General features: G+C 47.2%; 1 protein-coding gene across 1 annotated transcript in view; it reads right to left on the reverse strand.

The window, feature by feature from the left end:
• The window catches only part of LOC141121774 (uncharacterized), a 144,271-nt gene that overhangs the window by 66,253 nt on the left and 55,721 nt on the right, over positions 1–22,297 (reverse strand). The window contains exon 14 of the mRNA XM_073611493.1: positions 20,824–21,665. Within this exon, the coding sequence (XP_073467594.1) occupies positions 20,824–21,665 (842 nt within the window). The remainder of the gene's footprint in view (positions 1–20,823; positions 21,666–22,297) is intronic.

The following is a 22,297-nucleotide window of genomic DNA, read 5'->3' on the forward strand; positions in this document are numbered from 1 at the left end:
TTGATGCAAATCGCACCACAAAGTATCAGTTTCGGTATTGGGAGCTTTTGTGTGAGTACCGATACTCACGCAAATGCTTGGTATCAGCACCAATACCAGTATCAGTGTACCCCTAACTGATCACTGTATTAGTGTCACTGGTAGTGTCAGTTAGTGTACCCCCCAGCCAGCACCAGTTAGTGTCAGATTGCCCGCCACACTATCACAGTTCTATGATAAGTCACTGATTACCCCTATTACTAGTATAAAATATAAATAAATACAAATTCCAGTATATATCCCATAGTTTGTAGACTCTATAACATTCACACATACCAATTAATATACACTTATCAGGTTTTTTTTTATCAAAGAAATGTAGCAGAATACATTTTGGCCAAAATTGATGAAGAATTTTTTTTTTTTTAATTGGACATGTTTTATAGCAGAAAGTAGAAAATATCGGGGGGAGGGGGGTTCAAAATGTTTGGTCTTTTTCATTTACGTATATGTAAATGAAAGAAATCCGACTGTCTCTTCTGCTGCCCTATCCCATGGTGCTCTTCTCTGGACTCACTCCCCCAGATCCAGTGAATGGAAGGGAGGAGGTATCGGAATCCTTCTAGCCCCACATCAGGTACTCACCTCCCTCTCCTCTTTCGAAGCATACTGCATTCGTCTTTTCACTCCAGTTTCTCTAAGGATAGCTGTGACCTACAGGCCCCTTGGACCAGTATCAACCTTTCTTGATGACTTCTCTGCCTGGCTACCCTACTTTCTTTCTTCTGAAATCCCCATAATCATTCTGGGTGACTTCAACATCACTATTAATACTAATGCCCTGTACACACGATCGGACATTCCGACAACAAAATCCATGGATTTTTTCCGACAGATGTTGGCTCAAACTTGTCTTGCATACACACGGTCATCCAAAGTTGGTCGGAAATTCCAAACGTCAAGAATGCGGTGACGTGCATGTACAATGAGCCGAGAAAAATGAAGTTCAATAGCCAGTGCTGCTCTTCTGCTTGATTCTGAGCATGCTTGGCACTTTGTGCGTCGCATTTGTGTACACACGATCAGCATTTACACAAACGGATTTTGTTGTCAGAAAATTTGAGATCCAGATCTCAAATTTTGTGTCGGAAATTCCAATGGAAAAAGTCAGATGGAGCCTACACACGGTCGGAATTTCCGACAACAAGCTCCAATTGCACATTTTCCGTCGGAAAGTCCGACTGTGTGTACGGGGCATAACACTTCCTGCTACTTCCAAACTTCTCTGTCTAACCTCCTCTTTTGACCTGAAGCAGTGGATACACGCTCCTACTCACTCTGAAGGCAATATCCTTGACCTCGTTTTCTCTCACCTATGCACTCCATGCAACCTCTCCAACTATCCATTCCCTCTCTCTGATCACTATCTTATTAGTTTCACTCACTCACTCCTCCCTATCCCTCCAACCACCTAAAAGTTACCCACAGAAACCTACGTCATCTCAACCCTTCTCTTCTCTACTCTGCTACTGACAACCTCTATGACAAAATTGCACCTCTGTCCTGCACCAACCTGGCCACTTCTGTCTACAACGTTTTACTTTTAGCCTCACTGAACTCACTGGCCCCCCTCACTACACACAGAATCAAGCCCCGAACCCTTCAACCTTGGCAAACAGATGATACTAGAAGTCTGAAAAAACATAGTCATGCTCATGAGCGCCTGTGGCATAAGACTAATGCCGAGTACACACAATCTGACTTTACAGCATACTTGGTCCGGCGTACTGGATTTCGTCTGACAATTTGATCTTGTGTGGGCTCCAGCGGACTTTGTTTTCTCAAAAGTTTGACGGACTTAGATTTGAAACATGTTTCAAATCTGTCCGACAGACTCGAGTCCGGCCGAAAAGTCAGCTCGTCTGTATGCTAGTCCGACGGCCAAAAAACGATGCTAGGGCAGCCATTGACTACTGGCTATGAACTTCCTTGTTTCAGTCTGGTCATATGTCATCACGTACGAATCCGTCGGACTTTGGTTGATTGTGTGTAGGCAAGTCCGTTCATTCGGAAAGTCTGTCGTAAAGTCCGTCGAAAAGTACGCCGGACAAAGTCTGCCATAAAGTCCGATCGTGTGTACGCGGCATAAGTCTCAGAACGATTTCAACCAATATAAATCTGCTCTACAAAAACACAATTCCAGCCTCCTCACTGCCAAGCAGACCGATTTTATCACTCTCATTAGCAACTTATCTTCCCTTCCCCGTCAACTCTTCTCTGCCTTCAACTCTCTACTTCATCCTCCACTGCCTCCACCCACCAACTCACACACTACCCAGTAGATCGCCAATCACTTCAAACAGAAGATTGATACAATTCGTGAGGAGATCTCTACTGTTCAGATACCCTCCACGCTTTACACTTCATGCCCATAGGTACAATTATTTCTTCCCTTTTTAAACCCCACCACTATAGACGAGGTTGCTAAACTACTTGCTACTGTCCATCTTACCACCTGCCCTCTTACAAATGCTACGTTCACCCTCTGGCTCTATTCTACACTCTCTAACCCACATCTTCAATCTCTCCCTCTCTTCTGACATCTTCCCCAACTCCTTAAAACATGCACTTGTCAGCCCCATACGTAAAAAGCCCTCACTTGACCCATCCAATCTTAACAACCTACAACCTATCTCCTTGCTCCCCTTTTTATACAAATGCCTTGAACGTCTGGTCTACAACCGACTGAGTGACCACCTCGCTGATAATAGCCTTCTTGATCCACTTCACTTTTTTAGTTTTTCAATCACCTTTTTCTGTCACTTTTTAAATAGGTTCTTTTTTTTTTTTTTCTCTCTTCTTTGGTTCCTTCAGGCTATCAATTAAGGGGAGTGGTTAATTGCTCACAGGTGCTTGCGGCCTATATAACTTTGTGTAGGAGTCATCCTGAGCCTGCTCATTGTGAGGCTGTTGGAACTTAGTCCAAGTGGAACTGGTCTAAGTGGTGAGTTAAAACCAGTTAGAGTGAACAAGTCTTGCTTTTTGTTTTCTGGGTTGCATTTTTGGGGCTTTTCCTTTTAGTTTTTCAATCACCTTTTTCTGTCACTTTTTAAATAGCTTTTTTTTTTTTCTCTTCTTTGGTTCCTTCAGGCTATCAATTAAGGGGAGTTGTTAATTGCTCACAGGTGCTTGCTACCTATATAACTTTGTGTAGGACTCATCCTGAGCCTGCTCATTGTGAGGCTGTTGGAACTTAGTCCAAGTGGAACTGGTCTAAGTGGTGAGTTAAAACCAGAGTTAGTGGAACTGCTCAAAGGCTGGATTCACACCAATGCATTTTTAGTGCTTTTTGCATTTTGCAGATTTGGTCCATTTACCATGGTTCCCTATGGAACACGTTCTGTAGTGCAAATGCAAAAAGCACAAAAAATGCATAGGTGTGAATCCAGCCTAAGTGGTGAGTTAAAACCAGAGTTAGTGGAACTGGTCTAAGTGGTGAGTTAAAACCAGAGTTTAAAACAGGAGGTTATAACAGGGGTCATAGTACCTGTGTAGTGTGAGTACCTGAGTGTTGTCTGAGTAGTGTGTGTGGATCTTTAGTACTTGTGTATTGTGTTCTGTATACTTGAGTATTGCGAGTGCACGTAGGTCTGCGACTGTTCTGCGATTGCACGTAGGTCTGTGAGTACCTGTGTATTGTCTTGTTGTGTACCTGTGTATTGTCTTGCGTATTAGTGCCAGGAAGCTAGCTGTTAGGTAATTTGGACAGGGTAAAATCCCCAATCCTCACTAAATTTAATAGGTACGATGCCCGACGGGTGTGAAGAGGTGACTCTTTGTACATCTTGCTGCATGTATGCGTTCCTTGATCATCCGATCGAGGGCGAATACTGCTGTGCAAAATGTAAGCACATTGTTTCCCTGGAAGCCCAGGTTCTGAATCTGGGGAAGCAACTGTCAGCACTGAGAAGTCCCTCCATACTAAAGGAGAGCCAGAAACGTACACGGCAGGAGCCGGCAGGGGCCAGCACAGGGGCGGGTGGAGACAAAGAGGTGCAGGCACTAGCAAAGAGTAGATGGGTGACAGTCAGGAGGGGTAGAGGGGGAAGTGCCAGGGAGGCCTATCCAGGACTGGAGCATCCCAATAAGTACGCTCCATCGAGTGACATTGGTGAAATCAGTCAGGGACCAGCACTGCTGGAGCTTAGGGACTCTCCTAGCTGCTGGGGGAAGAACTCCTCCAGTGAGAGTGGGGGGGGCAGCAAAGGGAAAGGAAAGACAGATTCTGGTGGTAGGAGACTCAATTCTTAGAAGGACAGAGAGATCTGTAACCAAGACCTGAAGCGCCGAACAGTATGTTGTCTACCGGGCGCTCGGGTTCGGCACATCACGGATCTTGTGGACAGATTACTGGGAGGGGCTGGGGAAGACCTGGCTGTCATGGTGCACATTGGCACCAATGACAAAGTCAGAGGCAGATGGAGTGTCCTAAAGAACGATTTTAGGGACTTAGGAGCTAAATTGAGGAAAAGGACCTCCAAAGTAGTATTCTCAGGAATACTACCGGTACATCGAGCCACACCAGAAAGGCAGAGGGAGATTAGGGAAGTAAACAAGTGGCTGAGGAGCTGGTGTAGTAAGGAGGGGTTTGGGTTCCTGGAGGACTGGGCCGACTTCTCAGTCGATAACTGGTACTATAGAAGGGACGGACTGCACCTAAATGAGGAGGGTGCAGATCTGCTGGGAATGAAGATGACCAAAAAGTTAGAGGGGTTTTTAAACTAGGTGATGGGGGGAGGGTCCAGAGGCAGAGATAGCCAGCGTGGAAGATATTCCAGAGGGTAGTATTGGGGGCATTAGTGGTAGGGTAACCAAAGCACAAAAACACAAGGTGAGTATAGTAGCAAGTCCTAGTTGCAATCTCGAAACACCCAATACGAGGACAATATGCGACCGGTCTAAACTATGAGGCATGTTCACCAATGCCAGGGGCATGGCGGACAAGATGGGTGAACTAGAGATACTGTTGTACAAGGAGGATTTGGATTTTGTGGGAATTTCAGAGACCTGGTTCAACAGCTCTCATGATTGGCTGGCAAACATTTAAGGGTATACCCTATACCGCAAGGATAGAGAGGGTAAAAAAGGGGGAGGGGTATGCCTATATATCAAGAATAATGTACAAGTGAATGTGAGAGATGACATCACTGAGGGAGCTAGAGAGGAGGTGGAATCCTTATGGGTAGAGCGCCAAAGGGATGAAGCTAAGGGGAAAATAATACTGGGAGTATGCTATAGGCCCCCTAACCTGAGGGAGGAAGTGGAGACAGATCTCCTATCACAATTTGGATTAGCAGCAAGGATGGGATGTTATCATAATGGGGGATTTTAATTATCCAGACATAGACTGGGCGGAGGGGACCGCGCATTCATTTAAGGCTCGCCAGCTCCTTAATGTCTTGCAGGACAATTTTATGGGTCAGATGGTAGACGCACCAACTAGAAATAAAACATTACTAGATCTACTGATTACCAACAATACAGACCTGATAACAGATGTGGAAATACAGGGCAATTTAGGTAACAGCGATCACAGGTCAATTAGTTTCAGTATAAATCACACAAATAGGAGACATGAAGGGAACACAAAGACACTGAATTTCAAAAGAGCCAACTTCCCTAAACTACAAACCTTGCTAAAAGGCATAAACTGGGATAAAATCTTAGGAACAAAGAATACGGAGGAGAGATGGGTTTGCTTTAAGAGCATATTAAATAAGGGCATTAGCCAATGTATCCCATTGGGTAATAAATTTAAAAGAGCGAACAAAAGTCCTGGATGGCTTAACTCCAATGTAAAAATGCATATAAAAGCAAAGGAGAAGGCCTTCAAAAAATACAAGGTTGAGGGATCATCATCAGCATTCAGACTTTATAAAGAATGCAACAAGAAATGTAAGGGTGCAATTAGGACAGCTAAGATAGAACATGAAAGACACATAGCAGAGGAGAGCAAAAAAAATCCCAAGAAATTCTTTAAGTATGTAAACAGTAAAAAAGGGAGGACAGACCATATTGGCCCCATAAAGAATGAGGAAGGACATCTGGTTAAAAAGGATGCGGAGATGGCAAAGGTATTGAATTTATTCTTCTCCTCAGTCTTCACGAGTGAATCGGGGGGCTTCAGTAACCAAAACTGCAGTGTTTATCCTCATGACACAACACAGGAAGCACCTCCATAGTTAACAGAGGACAGAATTAAAATTAGACTTGAGAAACTTAACATTAATAAATCACCGGGACCAGATGGCTTGCATCCGAGGGTACTTAGGGAACTCAGTCAAGTGATTGCCAGACCGTTGTTTCTAATTTTTACAGATAGTCTACTGACTGGAATGGTACCAGCTGATTGAAGAAAAGCCAATGTAGCACCAATATTTAAAAAGGGCCCAAAATACATCCCTGGGAATTACAGACCAGTTAGCCTAACATCAATAGTATGTAAACTCTTGGAGGGGATGATAAGGGACTATATACAAGAATTTAGTAATAAGAACGGTATCATTAGCAGTAATCAGCATGGATTCATGAAGAATCGTTCTTGCCAAACCAATCTATTAACCTTCTATGAGGAGGTGAGTTGCCATCTAGATAAAGGAAGGCCCGTAGACGTGGTGTATCGGATTTTGCAAAAGCATTTGACACAGTTCACCATAAATGTTTACTGTACAAAATAAGGTCCATTGGCATGGACCATAGGGTGAGTACATGGATTGAAAACTGGCTACAAGGGCGAGTTCAGAGGGTGGTGATAAATGGGGAGTACTCGGAATGGTCAGGGGTGGGTAGTGGGGTTCCCCAGGGTTCTGTGCTGGGACCATTCCTATTTAATTTGTTCATAAACGATCTGGAGGATGGAATAAACAGTTCAATCTCTGTATTTGCAGACGATACTAAGCTAAGCAGGGCAATAACTTCTCCGCAGGATGTGGAAACCTTGCAAAAAGACCTGAACAAATTAATGGGGTGGGCGACTACATGGCAAATGAGGTTCAATGTAGAAAAATGTAAAATAATGCATTTGGGTGGCAAAAATATGAATGCAATCTATACACTGGGGGGAGAACCTCTGGGGTAATCTAGGATGGAAAAGGACCTGGGGGTCCTAGTAGATGATAGGCTCAGCAATGGCATGCAATGCCAAGCTGCTGCTAACAAAGCAAACAGAATATCGGCATGCATTAAAAGGGGGATCAACTCCAGAGATAAAACGATAATTCTCCCAATCTACAAGGCTCTGGTCTGGCCGCACCTGGAGTATGCTGTCCAGTTCTGGGCACCAGTCCTCAGGAAGGATGTACTGGAAATGGAGCGAGTACAAAGAAGGGCAACAAAGCTAATAAAGGGTCTGGAGGATCTTAGTTATGAGGAAAGGTCGCGAGCACTGAACTTATTCTCTCTGGAGAAGAGACGCTTGAGAGGGGATATGATTTCAATTTACAAATACTGGTGACCCCACAATAGGGATAAAACTTTTTTGCAGAAGAGAGTTTAACAAGACTCGTGGCCACTCATTAAAATTAGAAGAAAAGAGGTTTAACCTTAAACTACGTAGAGGGTTCTTTACTGTAAGAGCGGCAAGGATGAAGAATTCCCTTCCACAGGCGGTGTTCTCAGCGGGGAGCATTGATAGCTTCAAGAAACTATTAGATAAGCACCTGAATGACCGCAACATACAGGGATATATAATGTAATACTGACACATAATCACACACATAGGTTGGACTTGATGGACTTGTGTCTTTTTTCAACCTCACCTACTATGTAACTATGTAATTTAATATTATAGTTTCCATTATTATTTGTATAATCCTGTTGCAAGCTTGAATATTTTACCCTATACTAATACTTCTCTAGTGTGTGGGAACGACGGAAGCAGTCCTGGATGCAGAGACCAGGTTGCCCAGGACAGGAGGAACAGAAATAACGGGTGTCACACCTAATTTTGTATCTGCTACAGACACAACATATTTTTTGTGGTGCTCTTTGGGTCGGGGTACCGGGAAAGACATCAGGAAAATGCCTCTCATGTAGGTGGGTCACTGCATCTGGATTTGGGCCACAGCACCTTCTGGATACAAAAGGGATGTAACAATCACTTCCTGAAATTTTAGGAAGGATCCACTTCTTCCTGTTGTTTTATACAACATAACAGCATTGTACAGAGCCAATTGAAATAAATATTGTCAGATATTTATACTGAAATAAATATTAACAGTATTATATTTATGGAATTATGCAAAAATCTATGGTTAAGGAGATTTTCACATCTTTCCACAAAACCAAAAAAATTCAAATTGGTTTATCCATGCTAGTTTGAAGACAAGAATGAATACAGTAATGTGCTATAATATATATATTTATTAACTAAAAATTCAGTGTAAAATAATATCAAATATAATTGGTGATAATACAAAAATATATAACTTCAAATATCAAATATTTGGGTGATACAGATGATGAGAAATTTTACCACAGGCTCTTGTTTCAAAATACCATGTTTCACACTTCATTATGGCTTAGTAAAAAGCTTTCCGTGGCTCTATAGACTTATGAAAACACACTAGGTGTTTAATTTAATGTGATTTCTTCTCAAAACAAAGACTTTCAAGCCTAAAACTCTTTTACAGTATATGGACAATTTTGTTAACCATATACTGTACAAACTTGGTAGTTTAACCAAGACTCATTTTTAAATCAAGATAAATTTAGAATGAATCTATGGTTCAACACATACTATAACTAATCCAATTCTAAGACATTAAAGTCAGTTTTGTTGAGATATAACAAGATATGTATCTATTTAAAAAGGGAGTCAAATTCATACTGCAGTACGAATTCAATTCACTCCAAAACTGACACTACCAACATTAATTGGATTAGTTAAGCATATGTTCAAACAACTTCAATTACCCAAAAAGATAAAAAATATAAATTGATTCTTACCAGAGATTTAAGAAATATGTTGTTTTGAGAGGGATCAGCTGGATTTCCCCAAAGGTCTTGTCTACAATTCCTACATTTTTTTCCTGTTTTTCTCCTGCTCTCTCTCTCTTTCCGTCTCCAGCTCTCAAGATCTTCTTTTTTCCAGATTCCCTCACCGTATGTTTAAACCCAATATATGCACCCTAGAATGTGGGTGTGGGAATGCCTTTCATGTAATGAATGACATCAAACACATGTCATTTCCTGCCCAAAACTTATAGGGAAATTGTAGTTTCCTTTATTCACAGTGGCCAATGGGGGCAGTATTGTATTAGAAATGGTCAAGAAATTCTTCTTAATATATTTCATTTAATTTCTGAATAACCTTTTGACTTAAGCTTAAAGAAAAACTATGAATTAGACTGAAATGTCACTTACGTGTCAAACCATTCCGGACCTGGCGGTATCTCATGAGATCTATTACTTTAAGAAAATATACCTTCCCATTTCATTCCTTAAGTTAGGTAATGTGGAACTTAACCCCATGTATTATTTCAGGAGGATTTTACTCTTAGAATCCCAATACATTTAGACTCTTCATAAGATGACAAACATGCTATGTCATATTTATATATAGACAATATATCCATGATTAATATTCAACAATATACAAAAGTAATGAATATATACATGAATAATATATAAAATACATATATAAACAAAAATGCACAAACCAAAATATGTGAGATATTCAATTAAGTAGGCATATACTTGTCTCATTATAAATGTAAAACTAATATGATAATATAATTATTGCCAATATAATTATTTGCAGTTTGTAATACAAGAAAATTTTTTTTTTAAAACATATTTTGTGAATACGTCTCTTACTTTCATTCCTTAGTCAAAGAGACGATGTCTGTTCACTGTTATTTGAAACCTAGAAGTCCTTTATTTTAACATACCATTGGGCCTCCTTGGCTAATGCCTTAACTCAGGGGTCCTCAAACTATGGCCCTCCAGTTGTTCAGGAACTACAATTCCCATCATGTCTAGTCATGTCGGTGAATGTCAGAGTTTTACAATGCCTCATGGGATGTGTAGTTCTGCAACAGCTGGAGGGCCGTAGTTTGAAGATCCCTGCCTTAACTGATTAACTGACAAGGATTCATAATTTACAACTTAGTAGAATATATGGTGAGGCCTTAAAACCTTCCTATGAAAATCTCTTCTCTAAAGACAGTAAACTTAGTTTAATCTCTTTAAAAAAATGTTTTGAACAAGATGGCTACTACTGATGTCCAGAGAATCACATTTAAAAATAATATATTTAGGCCATTACAAATAATTATTTTTAACCTCAATTGTTCTGAAAATATACAGACACTTTCATGTACCAGCATCTGGCTTTACGGGAAAATAAGTACAGCTTCATTATCTGGTCACTGAAGTCCACCCCTCCCATATAAAGATTATATTCGTAGACACAGAGAGGCTCTTCAACTACATCACATACCGTGCAAATTTGAACCATAGTTTCTGCATTAATGAAATTAACCAATTCCCGCCTGCCCACCATCAAATGACGGCGGTGTGGCTCTCGTTCTGGGTGGATGTCATATGACGGCGCCCAGAACGGCTGCTCTCGTGTGCCCACAGGGCGATGGCAGCTGTGCCGTGTTGCTAGGATGCCAATCTCTAAAGAGCTGCGACCGCGGCTCTTTAACCATGTGATCGGCTGTGTCCAATCACAGCAGGTCACATGTAAACACAGGGATGCCGGTAATCGGAGCTCCTCGCCTCACACTGACAGAGTGTGAGAAGAGGAGAGCCAATCAGCGGCATCTCCTCACAGAGGACATCTAGCCATGTAATCAGGGCACTGATAATCAGTGTCCTGAATACAATAAAGCCCCCACAGTGCCAGCAATGAGTGCCCACCAGTGCCAGCAATGAGTGCCCACTAGTGCCAGCAATCAGTTTGTAAAGCACTGCGCAAACTGTTGGCGCTATATAAATTGCGTATAATAATAATGATAGTGCCAGCAATCAATGCCCACAAATGCCAGCAATCAGTGCCTATTAGTGATGCCCATCAATGCCCATAAGTGCCGCCTATCTGTGCCCATCATTGCCACCCATCAGTGCCCATAAGTGCGACCCTGTGCACAGACACCTGACATCATTGTCACCCTCCTCCTAAGACTTGGCTCTCCTCTACACCTCCCCTCACTTGAACAGTTAACTGTCATCCGTGCCTGCCCCATGCAGAGTGTGTCACCTACCTGTGTGTGTGGGGTGCCCCCACCCCCCTCCACTCACCTATGTGCTAACTTTTTCGACCCAAACCCCACACAGCCACCAGGAACCTGGCACAACAACCAGGGACCCCACACAGCCACCAGGGACCTTGCACAGCCACCAGGAACCCTGCACAGCCACCAGGGACCCTGCACAGCCACCAGGGACCCTGCATAGGGACCAGAGACCCCACACAGCCACCAGAGTCCCCGCACAAGGACCAGGGACCCTGCACAGCCACCAGGGACCCTGCACAGCCACCAGGGACCCCGCACAGCCACCAGAGACCCCGCACAGGGACCCCACACACTCACCAGAGTCCCAGTACAGGGACCCTGCACAGCCACCAGTGACCCCGCACAGCCACCAGGGACCCTGCACAGCCACCAGGGACCCCGCACAGCCACCAGGGACTCCGCACAGCCACCATGGATCCCGCACAGCCACCAGGGATCCCGCACAGCCACCAGGGACCCGGGACCCTGCACAGCAACCAGGGACCCCGCACAGCCACCAGGGACCCCGCACAGCCACCAGGGAACCCGCACAGACACCAGAGACCTCACACAGGGACCCCACAAAGCCACCAGAGACCCCGCATATGGACCAGGGACCCTGCACAGCCACCAGAGACCCCGCACAGGGACCAGGGACCCCGCACTGGGACCAGGGACCCCACACAGCCACCAGGGGCCCCGCACAGCCAGCAGGGACCCCTCATAGCCACTTGAGAAGGAAAGGGTAGGACAAATTTAGATGGGGGCCCTATAGGGCAAAATACACCACTGGTCATGAGCCAATTCCAAGATTGTGTAAGTGTCTAAAAAGTGGCACTCTTGTATAGAAGTTTTCCACATTCAAGTGTCCCGTGCGGAAAAAAGATGACACAAATGTAGCAAGTCTCCAAGCGTCATGCGATATCCCAAACCAGGGAACCCGCACCTTCACCAGAGTCCCAGCACAGGGACCCCGCACAGCCACCAGGGACCCCGTGCAGCCACCAAAGACCCCGCACAGCCACCAGGGACCCCGCACAGCCACCATGGATCCCACACAGCCACCAGGGATCCTGCACAGCCACCAGGGACCCCGCACAGCCACCAGAGACCCTGCAAGCCACCAGGGACCCCGCACAGCCACCATGGATCCCACACAGCCACCAGGGATCCCGCACAGCCACCAGGAATCCTGCACAGCCACCAGGGACCCCGCACAACCACCAGGGAACCCACACAGCCACCAGAGACCCCACACAGGGACCCCGCACAGCCACCAGAGACCTCGCATATGGACCAGGTACCCTGCACAGCCACCAGAGACCCCGCACAGGGACCCCGCACTGGGACCAGAGACCCCACACAGCCACCAGGGACCCCGCATAGCCACTTGGGAAGAAAAGGGTTGGACAAATTTAGATGGGAGGCCCTATAGGGCAAAATACACCACTGGTCATGAGCCAATTCCAAGATTGTGTAAGTGTCTAAAAAGTGGCACTCTTGTATAGAAGTTTTCCACATTCAAGTGTCCCGTGCGGAAAAAAGATGACACAAATGTAGCAAGTCTCCAAGCGTCATGCGATATCCCAAACCAGGGAACCCGCACCTTCACCAGAGTCCCAGCACAGGGACCCCGCACAGCCACCAGGGACCCCGTGCAGCCACCAGAGACCCCGCACAGCCACCATGGATCCCACACAGCCACCAGGGATCCTGCACAGCCACCAGGGACCCTGCACAGCCACCAGAGACCCCGCACAGCCACCAGGGACCCTGCACAGCCACCAGAGACCCTGCAAGCCACCAGGGACCCCGCACAGCCACCATGGATCCCACACAGCCACCAGGGATCCCGCACAGCCACCAGGAATCCTGCACAGCCACCAGGGACCCCGCACAGCCACCAGGGAACCCACACAGCCACCAGAGACCCCACACAGGGACCCCGCACAGCCACCAGAGACCTCGCATATGGACCAGGTACCCTGCACAGCCACCAGAGACCCCGCACAGGGAGCCCACACTGGGACCAGAGACCCCGCATATGGACCAGGGACCCTGCACAGCCACCAGAGACCCCGCACAGGGACCAGGGACCCCGCACTGGGACCAGGGACCCCACACAGCCACCAGGGGCCCCGCACAGCCAGCAGGGACCCCTCATAGCCACTTGAGAAGGAAAGGGTAGGACAAATTTAGATGGGGGCCCTATAGGGCAAAATACACCACTGGTCATGAGCCAATTCCAAGATTGTGTAAGTGTCTAAAAAGTGGCACTCTTGTATAGAAGTTTTCCACATTCAAGTGTCCCGTGCGGAAAAAAGATGACACAAATGTAGCAAGTCTCCAAGCGTCATGCGATATCCCAAACCAGGGAACCCGCACCTTCACCAGAGTCCCAGCACAGGGACCCCGTGCAGCCACCAGAGACCCCGCACAGCCACCAGGGACCCCGCACAGCCACCATGGATCCCACACAGCCACCATGGATCCTGCACAGCCACCAGGGACCCTGCACAGCCACCAGAGACCCCGCACAGCCACCAGGGACCCAGCACAGCCACCAGAGACCCTGCAAGCCACCAGGGACCCCGCACAGCCACCATGGATCCCACACAGCCACCAGGGATCCCGCACAGCCACCAGGAATCCTGCACAGCCACCAGGGACCCCACACAACCACCAGGGAACCCACACAGCCACCAGAGACCTCACAGAGGGACCCCACACAGCCACCAGAGACCTCGCATATGGACCAGGTACCCTGCACAGCCACCAGAGACCCCGCACAGGGACCCCGCACTGGGACCAGAGACCCCACACAGCCACCAGGGACCCCGCATAGCCACTTGGGAAGAAAAGGGTTGGACAAATTTAGATGGGAGGCCCTATAGGGCAAAATACACCACTGGTCATGAGCCAATTCCAAGATTGTGTAAGTGTCTAAAAAGTGGCACTCTTGTATAGAAGTTTTCCACATTCAAGTGTCCCGTGCGGAAAAAAGATGACACAAATGTAGCAAGTCTCCAAGCGTCATGCGATATCCCAAACCAGGGAACCCGCACCTTCACCAGAGTCCCAGCACAGGGACCCCGCACAGCCACCAGGGACCCCGTGCAGCCACCAGAGACCCCGCACAGCCACCATGGATCCCACACAGCCACCAGGGATCCTGCACAGCCACCAGGGACCCTGCACAGCCACCAGAGACCCCGCACAGCCACCAGAGACCCCGCACAGCTACCAGGGACCCTGCACAGCCACCAGAGACCCTGCAAGCCACCAGGGAACCCACACAGCCACCAGAGACCCCACACAGGGACCCCGCACAGCCACCAGAGACCTCGCATATGGACCAGGTACCCTGCACAGCCACCAGAGACCCCGCACAGGGACCCCACACTGGGACCAGAGACCCCGCATATGGACCAGGGACCCTGCACAGCCACCAGAGACCCCGCACAGGGACCAGGGACCCCGCACTGGGACCAGGGACCCCACACAGCCACCAGGGGCCCCGCACAGCCAGCAGGGACCCCTCATAGCCACTTGAGAAGGAAAGGGTAGGACAAATTTAGATGGGGGCCCTATAGGGCAAAATACACCACTGGTCATGAGCCAATTCCAAGATTGTGTAAGTGTCTAAAAAGTGGCACTCTTGTATAGAAGTTTTCCACATTCAAGTGTCCCGTGCGGAAAAAAGATGACACAAATGTAGCAAGTCTCCAAGCGTCATGCGATATCCCAAACCAGGGAACCCGCACCTTCACCAGAATCCCAGCACAGGGACCCCGTGCAGCCACCAGAGACCCCGCACAGCCACCAGGGACCCCGCACAACCACCATGGATCCCACACAGCCACCATGGATCCTGCACAGCCACCAGGGACCCTGCACAGCCACCAGAGACCCCGCACAGCCACCAGGGACCCAGCACAGCCACCAGAGACCCTGCAAGCCACCAGGGACCCCACACAGCCACCATGGATCCCACACAGCCACCAGGGATCCCGCACAGCCACCAGGAATCCTGCACAGCCACCAGGGACCCCACACAACCACCAGGGAACCCACACAGCCACCAGAGACCCCACACAGGGACCCCACACAGCCACCAGAGACCTCGCATATGGACCAGGTACCCTGCACAGCCACCAGAGACCCCGCACAGGGACCCCGCACTGGGACCAGAGACCCCACACAGCCACCAGGGACCCCGCATAGCCACTTGGGAAGAAAAGGGTTGGACAAATTTAGATGGGAGGCCCTATAGGGCAAAATACACCACTGGTCATGAGCCAATTCCAAGATTGTGTAAGTGTCTAAAAAGTGGCACTCTTGTATAGAAGTTTTCCACATTCAAGTGTCCCGTGCGGAAAAAAGATGACACAAATGTAGCAAGTCTCCAAGCGTCATGCGATATCCCAAACCAGGGAACCCGCACCTTCACTAGAGTCCCAGCACAGGGACCCCGCACAGCCACCAGGGACCCCGTGCAGCCACCAGAGACCCCGCACAGCCACCATGGATCCCACACAGCCACCAGGGATCCTGCACAGCCACCAGGGACCCTGCACAGCCACCAGAGACCCCGCACAGCCACCAGGGACCCTGCACAGCCACCAGAGACCCTGCAAGCCACCAGGGACCCCGCACAGCCACCAGAGACCCTGCAAGCCACCAGGGACCCCGCACAGCCACCATGGATCCCACACAGCCACCAGGGATCCCGCACAGCCACCAGGAATCCTGCACAGCCACCAGGGAACCCACACAGCCACCAGAGACCCCACACAGGGACCCTGCACAGCCACCAGAGACCTCGCATATGGACCAGGTACCCTGCACAGCCACCAGAGACCCCGCACAGGGACCCCGCACTGGGACCAGAGACCCCACACAGCCACCAGGGACCCCGCATAGCCACTTGGGAAGAAAAGGGTTGGACAAATTTAGATGGGAGGCCCTATAGGGCAAAATACACCACTGGCCATGAGCCAATTCCAAGATTGTGTAAGTGTCTAAAAAGTGGCACTCTTGTATAGAAGTTGTCCACATACATGTGTCCCTTGCAGAAAAAAGATGACACAAATGTAGCAAGTCTTCAATGCGTCATGCAATATCCCAAACTTACCAACTATTGTTATCCCAACCCCCAGACTTTAGACCTCCATATCTTGCCAAATGGGAACGAAAGCTGGGACTACAATTTACGGAAAAACAAGTCAATAGACTTTTCCTACAAAACTTCCATCTGTGCCAGACATCAAGAGTTGGGATTCAAGGTGCTGACCCGCTGGTATTACACACCAGAGAGGATCCATGAGATCTCAGACCTATGCTGGAGGTTTGGGGAGGACACTGGATCCCTCCACATCTTCTGGTCCTGCCGCCTCCTTTAATCCTTCTGGAAGGAGGTTCACCGCATAGTCCAGAAGTTCACTGACAGAGAACTATCATGGACCCCAGAGTTCTTTCTTCTGCACCACCATGAGATTCCGACCAAGATTTACAGGAGATCCATATTGCCTCTCCTGCACACAGTGGTGAAAGGCTGCATCCTGCTGTTTTGGAAGTAGACGCAGCCACCGTCGGTCCCTGGCTGGCTGAAAACAGTGGCGGGCATTAATGCAATGGAGGACTTGGAGGCCACGGAGAATGGCCGTTGTGAGAGATTTCTCACAAAATGGTTCTATTGGCATGAATTTGTCTATTCTGAGAAATACGCAGAGCTGGTGGATTAGTTCCGATTGTGTGCCGCCTCATAAGGCTTTCCCAGGACATGGTTGGGCGACTGGATGGTGGCACCCCCTTCCCTCCTTAGCCCCCTTTTATTTATTTTTCCTTCTTCCTCTTTCTCTACTTTTGCACCATTGTTCTCTGTTAGTAGTAGAGACCCTGTGGGTCATCTCTACCTTATTTTTATATCTGGCATCTATAAATACAGCGACTGCCATGGAAAATTGTCACGCGGGCTGCAGAGGCTCCCTAGACCCTGAAGTCCAGGGAATGTTTCCCTGAGATTGTGGTTAATTTACTAATGTAAAATGCTGTTTAAGTGCTGGATTTTAAATTTCAACTGTTTCTTTGTATGCACACCAATGCGCGGATTCTGTATTGTCTTACACAAATAAAGAGTTGAAAAAAAAAAAAAAAAGATATATAGCCTGTGGCCCTATCACAGAGCTTCTACATTTTGACCCCAGATCTGGCACGCTTGCTGGGGAGATGCTGTTTGATTGGAAGGTGTCCAGTGAAATGTATGATGGACTCATCTACATAGATGGTTTGTTGGGGCATATACACATCTGCAAATTTCTGGGATAGTTATTTTATGAGGGGCAGAATTTTGTTCAGCTGATCATATTCATGGTCACCCTAAGGACGACAAAGTGTGTGATCACTAAAATGCATAAAACGCATTATCGTCTCTTATGTATGCCTGGCCATTGCAGCAGAGAACACGGGCATATGACAAATCGGTCCTCTGGACCAATAGGATCGCAGCTCATTCTTTTTAGTAATGCCCATATTGAGGGTTAGGCACAAAAAAGTTTTACATTTAAAAACCTTGATAGGTCGCCAATGCGAATTGTCTGGCAAGAGTTGAATTTGGGCTAGTGGCGATGTACTGTTGTGTGTATAAATTCCTTCCGCTCACAATCGATCGATACAGGTCTTCAGAGAAAAACAGATAAAAAAAAATCTAGGGGAGTTGTTAAATTTGCCGATTCCACCTGAATTCTGGGTTGGGCAGTGAATGGGGTAAGTACAAGCGCTGCACAATCTGTGGGCTGCCAATAAGGACTTACAAGCACATCTGGAAGAACACTATGGGCTCTATGGGTCTGTGGTTGAATTCTTGGTGTCTGCAGGATGACACTAGTGCTAGCCACTTCACCAGCTTGGACTGCATTTGTGGGACCCGCCAGGTCAGCACGAAATACTTCTGTCCTGGTATGTAAAAGACTAGGATGTACTAGGCTGCTGGTACCTGCCAGTTCACCAAAAGTTAGTGCGGTACTAGTACTGACATCCTGCTGCATTAAAAGACAAATCAAGTGTTCCTAGCACTTCACCCACCGGGGTCGGGTACGCCTGACCTTAGCAGGGACCTCACCTCCATCCTCTGAGCTCCCTGTCAGGGTGCCGCTGCTATCTACAGGTTCGTATTCAGAGCCTGATTCTGTCAGTGAGGACTCCTCCTTCGCTCTCAGCTGTCATACTCAGAATCCTGTAGGCCTCTTCATTAGAGTACCTTTGTTGGGACATTTTGGCCACTAAATTCACAGGTACCTAGTACGACTCACGTCCTGGCTGTCAGAGACTGTCTGAACTACTACAAATGTAGCAAGGACTCCGGCCTCCTTCAGTTTAATGAGATCCTCCAGGGCCAGAGATCGCTGACATCCTTCTGTATGTGGTGGGTTGTGAGTATGGGTATGGTGTATGGGTGCAAGGTGGAAGTTATTGGGCACCAGACAATTCTTGAATGCAAAAGAGATGTTTATTTATCTTACAAACTTTTTGGGGGAAAGAGGGTAAGGGCCAGGACACCCTTACATAGTTGCAAGTTCAATTAGCAGACTCTGAGACTTCAATAGGATATCAGCCGTGCAGGAAAAGGCCTCCAGCAAGATACCACATCTGCACGTGCAGGAATGCTGTCTCCTATGGCAACAGTCTTTAACAGTTCCTAACACAAAGCATAACAGTTCTTTCACCTTCACTACAACTTCTCCTTGTAGTTCTTCAGCGCACTGTGCTCCCGGTCTCTCACTAGACCCTCTGATTCACTGACTCTGAATCCCTTGAGCTTCTCCAATCTTCACGGTGGTATCTTCCTCAAGCGTCACCCCCGATTCTTTGCTGGGTCCCTAGCTTGGCACTCCAAAAACTTCTTAAGTTTCACCCCACTGGCCTGCTCAGTCCCTGGCTTGACACACAAGGCTGCTCTACAAGCATCACCTACGCTGGTTGGGTCCCTGAAGTTTCCTGATTCTCCACCATGCCCGTTCGGTGAGAATACTGCTCCAGTACTTGCTTCAAATACTCACTGAGATCCCTGGTAATAAGGTGGTTGGTCCCTTAATGGTGACAGCTTCCCCTCTACCTCTGACCATGACAGGTTCTTCGGCCAGCAGAACCATCACTTTTGGTTGGACTGCAAGCCACAGTTCCAACCCTGCGCTGCTCTCTTACTTCTGGATAGGACCTCAGACAGCCTATCAGCCAGATGTGCCCGGGATAGGCCCAATCTCCAGTATAGAAGCCTGGGGCATATGACAGACAGCCGTCCATGTGGCACAGAACATTGATCACCTGATTCCACCTAAATATATAGGTTCTCCCAGCAGGCCAAGGGATTCAAGAAAGCTCCTGCCCATTGGCTGAAATACCCCATGTACCCATAACCTGACCATGGGTTGCCCTTCTCATATCTAGTACCATCAAGTGCCCGGCCACCTAGTAGTAGAAGAGAAAAGTGCAACAAGGCCAAACTTAGGGAGAAATCAATAGATCTCTAACAATCAACCAGGATAACTACTCCTGGCAAGTAAATTTGTGAGGAGCTCCCTGCCTAAACTCCAGGGCGCTACACAAATAAAATCTACCTGCTATTGCTAGAATCAGGCCTGATTCTGCTAACACTGCGGTTATGTGTGCAATGTATCAGAGGTGCCGGTGATCTACTGACACTGCACTTGTTGGGGGGCAGAAGGGCTGATCCTGCTAACGCTGCGTTATTAGGGACACTATACTAAGGGGGGACACTAATATAGTTCTGTTCATGATCAGAATATTGATCCATACAGACACTATACTAGCAATGGTGGTGATCAGGATCCTATAGCGTAAGTGCGATACTGTGTGGACAATCTAATGCTAGCTGACCCAGGCGCTATCTGATGTAACAAATGACTCTAATACAGCGATTGGTGAAAAATACTGTACACTGATGCTGTACTAATGGCACTGTTCGGATGACAGGGATGATCAAAGGGTGAATGAGGACAATCAATGGGGTTAAATGTGCCAATCTAAGGTGTGTGGGTGTAAAGTGTGGTGATTATACTCACAGTGTGGTGTTCTCTTCTCTTCCTGAACCGAAAAGGACTCGGGAAGAGAAGAAATCACAAGATAGCTCCCCGTGTTTACAAAATAAAACACAAGAGTGATTTGTCATTAGCTGCAGGTGATCAGCAGGGTACGGGGTAAAATCATTGGCTGGAACCTGCTGACAAACTTGTCCGGTGCGGACCTGGAAGAAAGCCATGACATAAAAGTACATTACCAGACCTGTATGAGCCGCCCATCCACTGTATTTTTACAACACTTTATCCATGTCTTTGGTGATCTCTGATCTCCTTATGAACTGTTTCTTACATGATGAAGATCAGCCATGGAGTATATCTGAAGTGTATATCAGGGTGTGCTTCTTCCCCACATGAGAGCTGTGATGTCCAGCAACATTCATATAGAAGACATTTCCCACACTTATGGCACTAATACACCTCGAGGGTTGTGTGGGATCCCTGATGTACAGGAAGGCAGGACTTCAGTGAAGAACAATTCCCTCACTCAGGACAGGAATACGGCTTCTCCCTGTGTGAGATCTCTGATGTGTGTCAAGATGGGACTTCTGGGAAAAACATTTCCCGCACTCAGGACAGGAATACGGCTTCTCACCTGTGTGAGATCTCTGATGTGTGGAAAGATGGGACTTCACTAAAAAACATTTCCCGCACTCAGCACAGGAATACGGCTTCTCCCCTGTGTGGGATCTCTGATGTGTGGAAACATTGGACTTATCTGAAAAACATTTCCCGCACTCAGGACAGGAATGTGGCTTCTCTCCTGTGTGAGATCTCTGATGTGTGTAAAGACTGGACTTCACTGAAAAAGACTTCCCGCACTCAGGACAGGAATACGGCTTCTGCCCCGTGTGAGATCTCTGATGTGTGTGAAGATGGGACTTCTGTGAGAAACATTTCCCGCACTCAGGACAGGAATATGGCTTCTCTCCTGTGTGAGTTCTTTTATGCACATTAAGATTGGATTTACAATGGAAACACTTCCCGCACTCACGACAGGAATATGGCTTCTCTCCTGTATGAGATCTTATATGCTCATTAAGATTGTATTTAGAATGGAAACACTTCCCGCACTCAGTACAGGAAAAGCTCTTATCTGTTGGAAGGACGGCACGGTCCCTCACAGTCTGAGGTTCCTCAGAGTAAGAGGAATACGATGGTCCATCTACACTGTGTGGTGCCAGATGGACATTTGAGGTAGTCGGGTTTTCTCCTGGACTATACTGTGTGATGTCCTCATCTTCTACTTTACAGCCTGGAGACAAAGTGAGACAATCCTCTGAGGTTTTCCTCATCTCCCGTCCATCTACTAAAATAGAAATAAAAAGATTATTACTTGACATATGCTGATTGATTCCCCTAAACCAGGACTCTGCCCACATCAGGCAGCTTTGTCTCTGAGGATCTCACAATTCCCCCCTCAAGGTAACTAGTAAATTGGTCCTCTGATCTCCTACCAGTTCATTTCTTTATTCATGGATCTTAGTCAGAGAGTGAGGAAACAATGAGAACTGTCTTTTATAGGAGTGACAGTGATGAGGGGATTATAGGATGAGTATCCCCACCCCCTCTATCACTCATTGCCATCACAAGAAGTCCTGCACTTCCTTATTTAGTCCATGATTTAGTCATGAATAACAGTGGGGCTGAGCCCACCAGAGGTCAGAAATTGAGGATGGGGGGGAGAACAACCAAGATGAAGACTGGACTGATCCTGAAGACCACCATCATTGGGTTATTGACTCCTCCCTCATTATCACTTTCTGTTTAAGGTTCCAAAGTTTGAAGATGTTATCACATTATTATCAACATGTAAAAGTCTGTGCTCCAATCAAATCAACAGATATAAAATGTCCAGCTAGTAGGAAATGGGTGCAACAAAAGAGAATACATATTATGTGTATATATAGCAGTGGGTAGAGGGGAGGGAGCAGAAGTCAG

This window comes from Aquarana catesbeiana, unplaced genomic scaffold (genome assembly GCF_042186555.1).
Source record: "Aquarana catesbeiana isolate 2022-GZ unplaced genomic scaffold, ASM4218655v1 unanchor229, whole genome shotgun sequence".
NCBI lineage: Eukaryota > Metazoa > Chordata > Amphibia > Anura > Ranidae > Aquarana > Aquarana catesbeiana.